Source organism: Platalea leucorodia (genome assembly GCF_965183815.1).
Source record: "Platalea leucorodia genome assembly, chromosome: 1".
Classification (NCBI taxonomy): domain Eukaryota; kingdom Metazoa; phylum Chordata; class Aves; order Pelecaniformes; family Threskiornithidae; genus Platalea; species Platalea leucorodia.
The window spans coordinates 22422371-22438878 of NC_138823.1; the positions used below are offsets into that span (position 1 = coordinate 22422371).

The 16508-nt window shown below is 34.6% G+C and overlaps 1 protein-coding gene across 29 annotated transcripts in view; it reads right to left on the reverse strand.

Annotated features, from left to right (window-relative positions):
* The window catches only part of RIMS2 (regulating synaptic membrane exocytosis 2), a gene marked incomplete at both ends in the record, with an annotated part of 502005 nt that overhangs the window by 231463 nt on the left and 254034 nt on the right, over positions 1-16508 (reverse strand). For 17 of the 29 annotated variants that reach the window (XM_082312739.1, XM_082312736.1, XM_082312733.1 and 14 more), the window contains 2 exons: positions 1646-1769; positions 3453-3520. In XM_082312739.1, the coding sequence (XP_082168865.1) occupies positions 1646-1769; positions 3453-3520 (192 nt within the window). Of the gene's footprint in view, positions 1-1645; positions 1770-3117; positions 3327-3452; positions 3521-16508 lie in introns of all 29 variants that reach the window. The other 12 variants (XM_082312737.1, XM_082312730.1, XM_082312752.1 and 9 more) reach the window with 1 other exon arrangement.

The following is a 16508-nucleotide window of genomic DNA, read 5'->3' on the forward strand; positions in this document are numbered from 1 at the left end:
CTATTCTGGCTATTTGTGTAATTTAAACACAATGCAAATACAGAATGCTAAAGCTTTTAAACTTTAGCAAATATATGTATGGTATTTCACTGTGTTATAAATTAACACCCAAAAAAAAGTAAGGTATTGGTCATTAGACTGCTTAATTCAATACTTTTTAACTGAAAACAGATATATTAATGTAACAGAACTTATGATGTTCACACTAAGCATCAAACGTCTCTATCAATTAATCAAATGCACTTTGGCTGGGCAAGTCAGATAAAAATACTTCTCATACTGAAGATTTCTCTACAGGAAACTTCAACAGTTTGACCTTACTATTTATCTTAGAAACAAGAGATTCAAATATCAGAGTCGGTTATAACTGCATACTCTTCAAATCTTAAGGTTTCTTAACACTCTTCATATTGGGATTTAAAATTTGTAATACTAAATCCAGTTTAGGTTACTTTCAATAATGTAAATATTTGAAAATTCAAGTCAGGAATAACTGCTGAAAATCACTCCTTTCAGATATCTATTGAGATTAAAAAGTAGTTACTCTTGAATCTAAACTATTAATGAATCTCAGTGAAGAGTTCATCTTTATAATGAAAGATTTTAGAATTTTAAACATAGTTTAAACAAAAAATACTTCAGCATGGCACTCTTAGTCTCTTCTCTTGCATTTTCTGACATTAAGACAATAACACACATACCTAAAGTGATGCTCAACTGCCTTCTCCACCAACTTCAAAATACAACTATTTGTCAATTAAATAAAAAATTCAAAAATTTCCAAAACATGTTAGTATATTTTATAACTACACTGATTTAATCCTTATTTACAGTGTATGACTATAGCCTAATCTGTGTACTCAAAGTGAAGTCAGTGTAATGCTTCTTAATGATTTCTCACAATGAGGATGTTGATTCAAAATAAATACGTTTGTTTCTTTTACTGTGTATAATTCATTCTTATTCTTGTACTAGTATTTTTGGAACTGCAAATAATAATGGCACACAAAAAAATGATCAAGATATGAGCTACCAATAGCTTCATAATGTGTTTGAAGAGTACTGCATCACGAAGAGATGAAAACACATTACTTTGTGATAATATACAATAAATAAATACTAAATAATTTTCTGTCTTGTGTATTTAAAATGTAGCAAATCAAACAATCAGAGGGGAAAAAATCCAGAAACAGGCTCTTCTATTGGCAGACTCTGCTCTGGTTTGAAATGTCATTAACTTCCAGACGTACCCCAGATGTTCAAAAGAGATAATTTATTTTTCACATTTCTCCCCTCTTTTTGGGAACAGAAGTTACACCATGGTACAATGCTCGGTACTGAAGAAAGTGGACGGGGCTTGGCTTGCCCAGCAAGGATGCAATTAGTACCTTGCAGAGGAAACATTCCCAGCAAACTTGTGAAAACATGTCTAATCTTTCTGAAAAAAACAAGTTTTTTGAGCCTGTCAGGGACTCTGTAAATTTACTCTTGGTAATTGAATATAAAATGTGTCTATATTGCAATTTTCAGAATGATAAGGCATTATAGATCTCAGTATACATACACTATATAATATGAGAATATTTTCATTATAAAGGTAGCTAGTTTAACTGAGAGAGTTGTTAGTTCCAAAATTATTCAATACCAACCTTCAATCCAAGCATTGCTCCTGAGTCTCTAGGCACACTTCCATCTTTCAGTCGTTTATTTAACAAAATCCGACCAATGAGACGGTCTCCGTCTTTGGATGGTTGCCAAGTTACTGGATGCTATCATATGGTGTTAATGGAAAATACAGTGAATAGGATTTTAAAGAAAAATATTTCAGTAATACTTTTCATTTCCTGATATATTTTTTAAATGCCATGAAAGTATTATGATTACACTAATATTTACTGTAATAGAATGACAGAAAACTGTGGTGGAAAAGATTTATTTGGACATATAGTCCATCACAATGTATTTCTAATATTTAATAACATTATCTATTTTACTAAATCCAGTTTGAAAATATCTAGAACAATCATCTTTGGAACCTGATGATTAGACAGATATAGACAACTATACATAGTTGTCAACACACAATGACAATCACAGCTGAGTACTGACGAAAACAACTGTAGATGTCTAGTATAAAAGTAATACTGAAAAAGAAGCTTAACTCAAAATAGAAATTTGATGTAGGACATTTTTTCTTTTTCCCCTATTCCAAAAATGTCAGTTTTCTCTAAGGCTGATAAACTTTTTCAGTATTTTATTTTCTCTCAGTAGTAGCATATTAAAAATTATAGAATACATTAAAAGGTATAGTCATTATGCTATTTAAACGTATTTTTTCTTTCTTGGAATATGAAGCATAGTTACAGTGAACATTATTATTACATTACTATACATGGGCACAGCTATACTTGTACATTGGCATAATTAATAACATTTTAACATTTTATTTTGTGTAATCATAGCACTTTTTCACAGATAAATGCTATTTCATGCTCTATTTCATGCAAAATTAGCAGGCACAGACAGATCTGCTCCCATTACAACTAATAACTCTAAAAAGATTTATCATAATCTCCACCAAACAGAAAGCAAAAATAAAAAATACCAAAGCAGATGGCAAAGCCTTTAATTCTGCACAATACTGCACAAAAATGGCATGGCAACAAAACAAAAGAACAACCATGACAGTGAAAGGGAAAAAAGAAAAACAACTTTTCTGTGCAGAGAGACCCAATTTTCTCCCTTTTTCACCTGGGGTTTAAACTATTAATTTAATTTCAGCCCCAGGAGTTTGAACATAGTAAATCAAATAAGCCAATCAGTAGAATCCTTGTTGTTAATTACTTTATACTTGAAGGTAATACCATGATATGCTGTTATGCAACCATAAGAACAACGTTCCTTTATGCCTCTCAATTTTTTTCTTAGGCTGCCAAACAGTAAAAGCTGCAAGCATGCAAAGACTTTTCATTTGTTTTTCTTTTCTGCACCTTTAGAAATGCTACATTGTCTCTAGAAACACCCTATCTTTTATTTTATGCACTATTTTGATGAGTGACAGAGAGCAAACAAAGACCAAATGAGCAGGTTAAAATGCAGGCTCCATAATCTCAGTACCTTCTCGCTATGGCTATGTTCCTCGTTTAGAGTTGTGCTACTACACGTATCTACCCCAGAGTCTTTTATCTGAGGCTCAGACCATTCCAAGTCCTCTTCCAAAGAGTGGCCACCAAAGCACACCATTTTCTTTTGCCTCTCGGATAAGGTGTTAGAATCCGACAAAACTGCCTGCTCACTAGTTTTTCTTTTTCCCCTTTGACTGTCCCCTAAAGGTGTGGGATAAAAAAAAAAAAAAAAAAGAAACAAAAAAGAAAACATGCAAAATTGTAAATAAAACAAAGAAAATGTGAAATGATAAAGGAAACTAAATGGTAAGGCTCCACATGTCTCACCAAAGACATTGGGGATGCCTCACTGCTATGCCAAGACGTATGGTCCAACCAGTTGTAATCCATGTCTCCTGCGAGAATCAGACAGACAAGATAGTGCAGTAAAGGAAAGGTGAAAGAAAGGACAGACAAAGATACAGTAAAATTGTAAAGACTTCTGATCATCCTATTGTGATTCATAACCTCTGCTAGCAGGACTTGCAAAGCGCTTCCAAGAAAAAGTTAAGGCTCCAACAGAGTACATGGAATATGAAGTACAGTGAGGAAGGAGGTATGTTTGTGTGTGTCTATCTGTGCATGAAATTATGTACAGTGTAAAGCATCATTGCTTCAGAGTTTTTAACTGTTCCTATAAAATTACTTACAGTAATTTAAATGAAAAGGCAAATTGCATTGTATTCCTAACAGCATTTTCAGAAAGGAAAGCATTTGAATACGGAATGAGTTTTCATCATAATCTAAAGAAACAGTTTTGTCTTAAGGAATGTATTTTTTTGCTTTTTTAACACAAACTAGCATTTATTCTAATCACTTCAATAAAATACTTAAAACAATGGTGCTCTATATTCAGCTGTACAGTAGATGATGTTATAAGGAAGGTTAAATGATCTGTTAAATATGACAGATTGATAAGAAAAACAAATATAGAAAATATTTTTAGAATAAGCATATTAACTTTGCTTGAAATTCCCAGAGAAATGTCTACTGGTTAAATATTGGAAAGAATTCTAGTAAGTACAGGTACTTCATAACTGGGAATAAATATGTAGGGTTTTGACGAAATATATAAATATATTATAGAATCAGAATTTAACCTGTATGGCAGACACATGGTAGGAAGAAATGTTTAAAAATCAGTTTTAAAGAAAAGGTCTAAATTAATGCTGCTGTCCATAGAACTGGAGAATGACTCATGTATTTTAATAGAACATTCTCTTTTATGTAGGTACTTTAAATTGTAAATTATGCCCACACATTTTGCATTATTACATTTCTCTTTCTCTTTTTTTTTTCCCCCATCATTGTTACTACATGTTACATGAAAAATATTTTGTTACTACATGCCACATAATATTTTGATACTATTGTATGCAGGAAAACATGTTGACTCTTCTATCGAATTTCATGACCAAAAGAACACTAAACCAAAGTAGTTTTGCTCTTTTTAGTACAGACCACAAACAACATTTTTCTGTTTCCATTACTTAAGATCGTGCCTTGACATTGCCCATCCTGTTCCTCTGAAACTACAACAATAAGCTGGTGAAATATAACTAATAGGTCTAATCACAGACTTAACACTTGTCTAGAAAACTTTATAGAGATGATCTGAAGATACAGCCACAGAAAACTAAGCTACAAAAAGCTAATACACGCTTTAGAGAAGTAAAATATAGTTGTCTTAGAGGGATACTATGTACAATGAGAAATATGATCTTTTTCACTTGTTTTCTCCTAATATATAGACTTGCATATGCTATATGGAAAAAAAAAATCAAGCCTCATTTTCATTCTAAAGAAGGAAACGTATGGAATACAAAGGTTTTATTTTCAAAAAGACACTTTGAACTTAGTCCCTTACATTTTGCAGAAACATTGTAGAATATTAAATATCCTTTGATTTCATAAAAACAATGGTAAGGGACCTCATGAAATTCTTTTGAAGCTTTAATTCATTTAAATCTATTAACTGTGTTTCCTGATTCTTGAAAGGAAGATAACATTTTAAATTGGGAAATTCTCACCAAAACTGCTTTCTCATTACAGTTAACATCTTGATTACATTACAGATAAAAATGTGGCAATCCTGCTAAAGGGAAAAGAAATATTCTTCTGAAAGCTGATAACATTTTGTGAAAGGTACTTCATGCTTCTGGCATGGAATTTCCAGTGCTGTCTTACCTCTGTCTCCAAAGACATTGCTTCAGAGGAACTGAGTGAAATTGTCAGTGAGCTCATGAAGATCTAGCCTTTACTGCATAAATACAGATTTAGAGATATCCAGAAGATCACAAGTCTACATATTGCCTGTTTTGCAAATCCTCATTTTAAAATATACTTTAAAATGGATCTTAAGTGAGGAAAACTCACTTAATTACAGTAATGATGACTTCTCAGCTTTAATTGCATGAACTGAAAGCACATGAGCCCATACCGTTTTTTCCCAGCAGTTATTTTCTGTGTCATCAATACAACTGCTGTACCCAAAACCAAAGTCTGACTAAAAAAGTTGTAATTTGTTTCCCTATAATTTGGTACCTAATTTTAGGAGCAAAGCACTGAAATAAAACGGGCTTTATAAGCAGAACAGTTAAAACTCATCATTTTTACTGATTCTAATTCCTGACTATTTCTGAGCAATGGTGTATTTTCATTGAAATTACTGAATTTAAATGTAGATATCTACCATTAGGCATTAAGAATCCACCACTGCAAATTACTGGCCATTTTTTAAGGCTTTAAAATTCTCAGCAACAATCTCGACTATCACTTATAATCCAAAAGAAGCCACCAGAAAGGAATCCAGGAGTATAGCTATTATGTCCTTACTGTTCTACAGTGAACATAGCACTTTACCTGTACTTTATGAAACCCACTATGGCTTTGCCAGCTCTCCTGTTCATGCCTTTTCCCATACCAATTATACAGTTTTGTATGAGCTTGTCAAGAGCAAAGATTCCTATCAAACTGAACTTTCCCCTGTGTGTCTACATAGAAAGCAGCTTCTTAAAAATAGGAAAATAAGTCATTGAAAAGTTGAGGACCCTGAGATGTACTGACCATATACACATTGCCACTGCAAATGTGCATATACCTAGTCACCAAAAACTGGTCCAATCTTCACTTGCTACTTGCATGCCCACAATATGTGCACATAGGCATACACTCAAAGACAGAAATTAAATTAGCTTTACAGTAACTGTACTTTACATTACAGATGTGCTGTACATAGATAAGTTCATCCTATAGGTATTTATATGAGCAAATGTTGAGCAGTGTTGGGCTCTAACAGTCTGGCATATGCACCCCCACATTTGAAACATACACACTGACTTCCAGTTAGAGAAAGAAATTCTGGATCCTTTTTGTTTTTTAATAGGGCTATCCAAAATAAGAATCTGCATACATTAATGCATACAATAATATGTGATATTATTGATATCATATATTATTTATTGAGAGTGATAAATTATTGAGAGTGATAACTTAAAATTTTAAAGACTTCCCATTATACAGTAAAAATAAAATATATTGGGTTTTTTTCCCACTATAGAACTTCCAATTTCTGTCTACTTCCCAGGAAAAAAATTCTCTTAAGGGAAGTCCTTTTACATCTTGTTAAAGAAATTTTACAGACAACTCTCAGATAATTGAATCTAGAGACTTCTAATTCTTCTGCCCAAACTTTGGATATTTATTGTACAGATCTGTACATCTGAATTAATCAGCCTATGTTCCTTTTACAATCAATGAAGGGAAACAGAAGTTTTTAAGGCGTGGGTCATTTGACCTGTTGTGTACTTCCAGGTGAGATAAATCATACCTTCATCATACCCAAAATGTCTTATTTCTCCTCCACTGCTTATAAAGTAGGTCTCAGTGACTCATTCAGATGGTCATCATCTTTTCACCAGGAGGATCCTACTACCCTAAATTACTATTTTGACACAGCTTCAACTATTTTTTTACATATCCAAGAAAATACCAAAATTATCACAGAAAGGACTGAGAACTCTTCAAGCTCTCATGGAAGGCAAGTCTACTGGACTGATTTGATACAATTAGAAATACCAAATATTTCTTTTAATATGTCGTTTGAACAGAGTGTCATATACTCTTTTTAACTCTTCACCTTAGCAGTGGTAATGGAGACTAAAAGGATCTCTGGACCAGTTTCTGTGTTCAAGTATTTAAATGTAGGTCACAGGCTCAGCTGCTGGTGTAATGGATTTCTGCTTACTAAAAAGGTTTACAAGAGTCCTCTCACCCATCTATTACTATATGGTGCATCCACATACTATATATGTCCAAGATTAGACACATTTAGCCCAGCATACCTGAGGCATTAGCACATAGAAATTACTTACATTTTAAAAGATCCAGTTATTTTGCAGCAACAGTTACTCTTTATCAAATAGTGAGCCCTGAACCTAAACCTGCACAGAGGAACACACACAAAGTTGGGCCTGTTGCCAGATTAAAGCACTCCCACTTCTTGCTCTACTCTTTTCCCCTCTCCTTCCCAGTCAAGATGTAGAAAGCTGGCTTTCTTTTTAATTTAGTTGTGTCTCACAGTAAATACCAATTATTCTAAAATTAAAATTATAAGAAAATAAGCAACAACTCCATCCAAAGACTGTTTTCTCCATATCTGTATTATTTTTTCCATTAAAATATGTAGCTATGTGTTTCCAAAAAATTGTCATAGAAATTAGAAATTATAAAGCCCTTGTAGGTCATCTAGATTTTGCCCTTAACACTGAATTAAGTCATCTAAGTGACAGGTCTAAATACTATAAAAGTTAATTAAATGCAATCAAACTATTATTAATAAAATATTTAAACCTATAAAAACATACCCAGGAAGTCTTGTAGCATATTACATTTCTATGAGAGACATGTACTGCTTAGTACACCTACATTTTTTTGAGGTACAGTGAATGACTTGATAAAATCACTGGACATACATTTTTCAGTGCAAGTTCTGTAAATATTAAAATCTTGACTGGGTAAATGATTTGTGAAATAATGTAAAATTAAAAGTAAGACATGTAAGACACATAGTTCTTTGTTTCCCTACGAGAAAAATTGTTAAACCATAATCTTTCCATAACAAAGACACTGTAGTTTTAATTCTGACTACCAGAGAATGCACTTGCTGGTCTCTTAGATATTTCTGTTCCACAACAGCAGATGCTTTATTATTGAGAATATGTGCATTTAGGGTGTGCAGCAGAAATGACTCAGGAAAAAATGTCACCTCGCTGATAAATTATATTAGCTGTAATATCAAAGCCATCTTTCATGGAAAAAGGAACTAATGTATTACTAAGCAAGACAGATACAATCTTAGCTAATGTTATTGTAACAGCATTCAGATGCCTCATGAGTTCAGGAGTGCAGCTGGATACAAGAAAGGACATATGTGAGGTCTGCTCTTATTAACATCAGTGAGCTCTATGTAATATGGAAAGCTTGCACGGATAAATCATGTTGGGAGAAAAATCACATCAGTGACCTAGACTTTCTGTATAAATGATGTTAAACTGAAGCCTTCGTAAGGTTACTGATGTTTAGTACGTTTTGCTCATTTTCTTTAGCCAAAAGCAAATAGGCAGAGGAAAAGCTTTTCTTCTGCTCCACCCAGGGACCTGCAGCAATGGGAACTTCCCATAGCAATGGGAACCTTGAATGGCAGTGTATATTTAAAAGAATTCCAGTCAGGTTCCATTCCCCTTCTTTGAGTGAGTATATTCCCCCTCCAAGCTGATTATCAGCATAAGGCTATAGTGATCAGAGCAAATCCCATGTCACTTGATCCTCCTCTTAACTGCAAGGCTCCCAGTGAAGCCCTATACCAGAACAACTCTGGAGTAAAGTGGAAAGTGGACTACAGCTATTGAAGAAGTCTCATTTAAGCAGGTTCCTTTCTGTGTTTGCAATACTATCCATCTAGGCTGCCACATAGTGGGTGACTCCAAAGAGAAGGTGTTTCTATGAGTACTTAAACAATTGTTTTGTCAGCTCTGGACACTTCAGTGACATGCTAGCATTTGGTGCAGGAACAAATGCAAAGTTGCCTGGCACATGTAAAGCACAGAAATATTTTTCAGCAGAGTCACTAATGCAGTTTGAGCACTGATGACAAAAGGAAGCTTCTTGTAGGTCTTATGGCAGGCTTTGAAACTTCCTATGATTCATTTCAATATTTCTTGTTTGGAAATAATTATTCCTCTGGATTTGTCAGCTTTTGACTTGGAACAGCCTAGGAAAATGTCTGAAGGATCTGGTCCTACAAAAACAAAAATAGATGCTGTTCTTTATGTAAAGGATATGAAGTACAGTCTTGACTTTTAATATGTGAAATACAGAGAAATGCAGTAGTCAGGAGAAAAATGTATCAATCTTCACGCTCTGATGTTTGCACTTAGCCCTGGCTATGCAAATCAGTGACACCTATGCTAAGAGCTGTACTCAAAGGCCTCAAGAGCCTTTCTGCTAGGGGCTGGGAAGTCTCAGAGCAACCACATAAATAAATGCAAAAGATCTAGATCTTTTGTCAGATCTCCTAGAAAGCAGACCTTGACCCACTAGTGAGATTCAATGCTGCAGTTCTTAGGTGAAGTCAAAGAATAAGTAGTGCAATCACACTTCTGCATAGGAATTTGGCAGTCATAAGCACTAAGAAGAAAATCATTATGCACAATTCAGCGGAGACTTCTGATTTGGAGCTTAGAATACTAGCAGGTGTTGTAATAAGTAGGAAAGTGCCCCTCACCTGAAAAGTAGAGACATCCAGAATTCATCTCAGGTAGTTTTAGATCTCTATATCTAAACCAGTTATTCTTGGCTCCATTCATCTGACTTATTTTATACCTCCACTTTAAGTCTGACATGAATTGTACTCAAAAGTGTCTGTTTTTCTTCAATGACTGTAAAAGAAGTCAAGATGATTAGCTTGGGTGTAGATGTCTAGTTTGTGGATGTCTACATTTAGTCAGATGGAATCCCAGCTCTGATATATGGATCTGTAGATTTATAGGACCACTATATGTGATAAAGGGTCTGAGTGATTTTGTGTTACCCTGCATAACTGCCCTTGTTAATGGTGAACATTCATTAACACTTCTTATGGCCAAGAAAGAAAAACATAAAAGAGAAGCTACACAGATGAAAGAAGACCCTGAAGAGCAGAGTGCTCCAGACCACAAGGCAGGTGAGAGAAGATATTCATGGAGGGGGGGAGTACATAGCAATGCATACTCATGTGGCAAGAATGATGACATGGAGAGCATGAGGGCATTGAGGCATTGACTAGAGATACTGCCACCAAAGAAAGGTCTCAGGTCTACATTCGTCAGTCATTAAGAACTGTAAAATCTCTTTATTTCCTTTTTTTTTTTTTTTAAAGTGATACTGTTTAGGGAAAGATGTAATTAAAAATGAAGACCCTGGTTTACCCTCAAATAATATGTAGCCTTGTCTTCAACTACTGCTAATACTGCTCAACAGAAAAGATATTACTCTTAACAGAAAGGATTATCTAATGTAAAGGGTGAAAGGGTTTCAGCATGACTCTTTTGTTCTGGCTCTCTTTCTGAAGCTGAGACTTAGCATCACTGTTGATAGAAGAATATTTACTGGAAGTATTTTCTTAAGTATGTTTTGCTGGAAGGATTTAAATTAGAGGAAAGACTTTCTTCAAAATTACATTTTCTAAAACAAAATTGGGCTTAGTCTATTAGTCAAACATATTTTGATAAATGTCTTTTCTTGAAATAAATTGAAAGAAAGCATATCAATATGGCAAACACATTTGTATGATAAATTGCCTTCATCCTATAGAAAGCTACTGCATATTAAAACCAGTGGGCTGAAGCTAAAGAAATAAAGGAGAAAAAGAAATATCAGAATTTCTTAAAGGAAATCCACACTCACCAGACTCCCACTGGAAGAGGTGCTTCCAGTCACAGCACAGCAGCACATACAAGATGACCTCATACACTTACAGCCATGCCTGTCATATGATACCTGGAGTGTGACCCTATATGTCACACCATGGGCTCTATCATGTGACCCAGTACACAAACTCACACTCTGGGCCACCAAGAAAATGGACCGGTACTGTTAAGAAGTCATGGGAAACAGCCAGATATTTTATACCCAGTCCACCACTGCCAGTTGATTAATATTAATATTCAAGTTTCTCAGATTTACACATCTTTGTCATATGTTCCCTGCTACTCTATTTCTAATAAGATCAGGGAAAACTGGAACTAATAAGCATGATATCCCATGGATTTCTCTCTTGTGCGATTGTCTTTAAGACTTTGTCTTAGGAAGCTATTTACTCCAAATTACACTTTTGACCCTACTTCTGGCATTTTCACTTTTCCACTTCCTTCTCTTCTCTGCTCTCTGTAGGAAGTTTTGAGTCTATGCCTGGAAAAGAAAATTCCTTCAGCAGAATACAAAGGAAAACACGCTTTGGAAAGCTTAGAAAAGACAGTATTTCTGGGTCATGCCCAGTAGTAAATAATCAAAAGCAATTTACTACTTTTTTGTTATTATTCTAAATAGTCTAAATATTCATTCTCTTCTTACAGGATATGCCTTTTTCCTTTTTCTTCCCTATTCACATCTGCAAAGACCATACGTACGTTCATGGGCTGACCTTATACATCTTCCTTGCTTATCTGTCATTACCATGCATCCCTCCACCCAAGGTTTCCAACTGGCAGCTTCATTGCAAGTTCTTCACCATCTTGGACTTGGAACTAATATCAGCAATACCAGCTTGCCTATACGTGAATGAGGGACCCGTTTAAAGAGAAAACAAGCACTATTAGTAATGCAGGGGAGAATAAAACCTAATACCATTAAAGAATCCCATATCTGGCCCTTGTTTCAGCAGCTCAGTCCTCTGTAACACTGTGATGATGTTCCCACCAACTAAAAGTAGACAGCCTAGTTAGGTGTCCTGAATGAGCCTACCTCTCTTCACAGACTAGTCTACTGAAAGTTAACAAGCTCTTGGATATAATACACATAGAAATTAACTGGTGTCTGGAGAGTGAGAAAAAACCCTATATTTCCCAAATAGTTGGATCAGAAAAATGAGTCACCTTGGAAAATGGCTGCTGAGGGAGCACAGTTCTGTCACACAAGCACAGAAGATCCAATGGTTCTATGATGTGTTGGAGCTGCTGCTCAACTGGGAACTGATCTGTACATGCACAACAAATTCCTTCCTCAGACTTTGAAAATAGTCCAGGCAAATTCAACTGCCTTGCTGCCAACAGCAAGACAACAGTAAAACCTGCCAAGCCAGTTGGAAACGAGCCTTATAGCAACCTGGAAGAGAACTCTGTTCATAATTGGAGCACTATGAAAATTTGTGAGAAACAGCTGCAATGTTTAAGAAACAGGTTTGGGTCTTGTGTGCTCGCGATACCTATTTCTGTTAGATTTTTCTTTTCATAACCATGTTATTTACACGCACCGAAGGAGGCTTGGTTAAACTGAAGAAATAAGTAGCTTCAGGAAAACTCTATTTAGCATTAGTAGACACACTTATGCAGTTCACTTTGTGCTGCCTTACCCTATATTCAGCTTTCTGCAGATATACACTCTTTTTACATCCTCAAGTTGTGAGTTTGGCAAAATGACTGTCAAGAGTAGCTCCAACAAGGCTGCTTGGCATCTGGAAGTCTCAGGGACATAGGATTTACTGCACGTGCACTGCATACTAAATGTGAACCTACTTCTATTTGGATATTTTGAACAGACATATGAGCTCTCCACCTTTGAGAGGCAGTGCTTAACCAGGTGCATATTTTAACTTCTTTTAGAAATGGGCATCTGCTGACAGGGAGTCTATACCAATGTTTTCTTCACATAATACATTTAAGGCTTCTAGAACAGCTGAAGCCAATGCAAATAATAAAAATATATATTTATTTTCTCAACATGTATACATAACATGTATATAACCCCTTATATTGTGTACTTATTTCCTTTCAAGCTTTAGTGGTTTGATGTCAACACCAATTGTTACAGAAAATAACCCTAAGCTACTTTGAATCAGTATATTTTAATTACTAAGTAAGATTCAAATTTACAAAGTGAAGACAACAGGAGACCATGAAACACAGCAAGGGAATGGATTCTTTATGAGATGTGATGTCAAATTTACAGAAAAGGACATAAATTTAACATGTCAGTTGTACTCATGACAGAACTGTATTAATTTAATCAAGAGAACAATCAACCATAAGTAAAGCTGAAATAGTGAACATGTCAGGAAGGAAAGGAAAAACTTCTTAGCTTAGTTTTAAAGAAACATAAATATATTAATTCATAATAGCTTTCTATATTTTTATCCCCAAAGTCACATAGAGATAATCCTAATGAAAGGAGACACTACTAACATAGAGATGCCTCCTACCATAGGCACATCATTATCTAGAATCAATTTCCATCAGCAGCCTAACAGCCACCCATATATTATGACTGAGGATCAGCCAGTTGTTTCATTGATCACATCTTTTTACTTTCTCTCCACTACTTCCAGTTAGGATCACTGACATCTTGCTACCAAAAAGTGATATTAAGAGATACTCATCTTGTGATTTTCAGTATGAGATAATGAATGAACAAATAATGTATCTGTGTGTCTAATAGAATAATACAATAAAAATAATAATAATAAATCATTTAAAAATAGAAATATTTAAAATTTTTATGTGAAACAAGCTTACAAAATAATCAAACCAATAACTAAGTTCCAGTTCACCATTGCCTTTTTCTGTTCAGTTACTAGGTTTTGTTTGGGAGGAAAAAATATCCTCCACTTTTACCCTTGGACATAGCTGTTATCCTATAAGGACAGCTGGAGGGATTGGGTAAGGCAAAAAAGGTCCAGTCCACATTTTTGAGCATGGTATTCCCAGTAATTTATTACAAGCTCTCAGTGGGCACAGAAAAGGACTCTAAATGTCTTGATCACTGGTGAGGAAACACAAATTTTGGAATAGAAATAAGAATAACCTTAAAACCAAAATCTTCTGTATTATATACTTGAACAACTAGGCATTTTGAATAGCAAACCACCACTCAGGAGTTAAGATTACTTAGTTTTTTGTCTGTAATTCTCAGTTTGCATTATGCAGAAAGCCATAGGAAAATTTTAAAATTCTACCTAACGATCAAGAGGGAAATACAACTACTGTGCTATACATCACCAGTTTAAGATTGAACTATTTGTAACAAGGAAATACAGCATTTCCATGCAAATCACAGTAGTTTTTTTCTTTAAAGCTGATCTAACTTTTCACATGTGGAATAATAATAACAGCCTTTCTGATTGTGTAAACAAGTGTGATTTATAACTAATTCAACCTCCTACCTTCTCAAAACTGATTTCTAAACTGCAGCAGACACAACATAGGCTCACTTCACTGTTAAACAGATTTGATTTAAGAAACAAGAGCTTAATCGCAGCAGTAAATCCAAAGTATCATCTATCCCTGGCAGCACACATGCCATAAACAGTCTAGAAACACACAGTGCATCTGCTGATTCAGTAAGCCGGAGTGGCAGCAAAAAAAAAAAAAAATCAGTGTGGGAGGGTTTTCCATCACCTTGACACTGCAATAAAAGCCTCTGTAAACTAGTAATTGGATCATTAATTATTGATCTCCCCTTTAATAGTCACAACAAAGAAAGTAATTTGGTATATGTAAAAACACCTATTGTTTTGAGTTTGGTTACATGTTATTTTTGTCAAACCACCTTCTTTGAAGGAAATTAATTACCTCCTTAAAGAGGAACAGAAAACCTGAAAATGAAACTCCAGTGGATTCCAGAAGTAACAATCATAATGAGCTGTCTAATTTAGTTTCATAGCTTCTATGCACAGGTTTGACAGCATGATACTATATAATCAAATTAGTTTAGAGAAATTATCTGTTACATCTGGCTTACAGTTTAAAGAACAGATGTGCAAAAATAAAATGCCAATGGCCGTGGCTGTTTTTTAAAGAAACCTTAGCACCATCAACCTTATTTTGTGCCTATGTATGTTTATATGTACTTATGTGCATGCACAAAAATTCACATATTTGTTACATTAAGAGGAAGGTTAGGTTGCAAAATGAAATATTCAGCAGGTAAGAATGATATGAGACTTAGTTGCCATGGAGCATTAATTTAGTCCCTATACAAATGTATTAATATATAATCTTTCATAATATGATGGCAAGCTCCTCCCATCCCCCAGGACCACAATCATCTTCTGTGCACAGAACAAAGGCTGTAGATTAAATAAGTAACTAACTAATCAATATCTTTGTTTCTTTGGTTAATGACCCCCTTGATTACTTACTGAATGTAATCTAAATGCAGATCTAAATACAAAATTATTTGTCCCCTGAGAATATTTCTCTGATGCTCTCAAAGTATGTTAGTTCTGCAGGAGTCAGGGTTAAATTCAAGGAATTCATCTTTGTGGCCTGTCTGCATAATGAAATGAAGTGGATGCTACAATTATCCTCTTTTAAAATGAGCTGCTGACATATAGGCATAGAAGCAAAAACTGTGAAATGTTCCAAACAATTTTCAGTGCCAAACTTGAGAAATATAGGACTTGATTTTTCTTCAATAATTTCTAGGGTTGTAGTTCTGCCTTTTTCTAGCACTATTATACGCGTGCTTAGTAAATGACAAGAATTTATAAAAATCTACTTACCAAACAAGTATTAAATTTTATTATATGATTAAAACAAAAAAATTCCTCTTCCCAACATCCATCCAGGACTGCTCCTGTATACAAACTGGATGGAAACCTCCTTTGAATAGAAATTGTCTAAGGATGTTCTTCAAAGAGAACCAATATGGTTAGCAAAATGTTGTGGAGATATAAGACTAAGATTGTTAAAGTCATATAGAGAGAGAAATATAGATACATTCACATTCCAAAATTAATTTTGAATTCTAATGATAAAATGTAGATTTCTTAATTGTAATTTTCAGTGTCTTCATGATTTCAAAAGAATACAGAACAATGGAAGAAGGCTCCGCGGAGGAATAGTTGGTTGATGTTAGCTCTGTAATTATTTCATTTAGCTGAATACATAAATAAGCATGTTGCTCAGGGACCTTTCCACAGTCAATGAGAACTATTCCCATAATTATAGCCTTCGTGGTAGCTGAAGCTCTAATAAAAGTTACATAAGGGATTTAATCTCAGTCTCCTGTTTTTATATGATCACAATTATCCAAAAATATATCTCCTGAGGCTAAATGTTTCCAGAATGAGTTTAAGAAAAAGGTCAATAT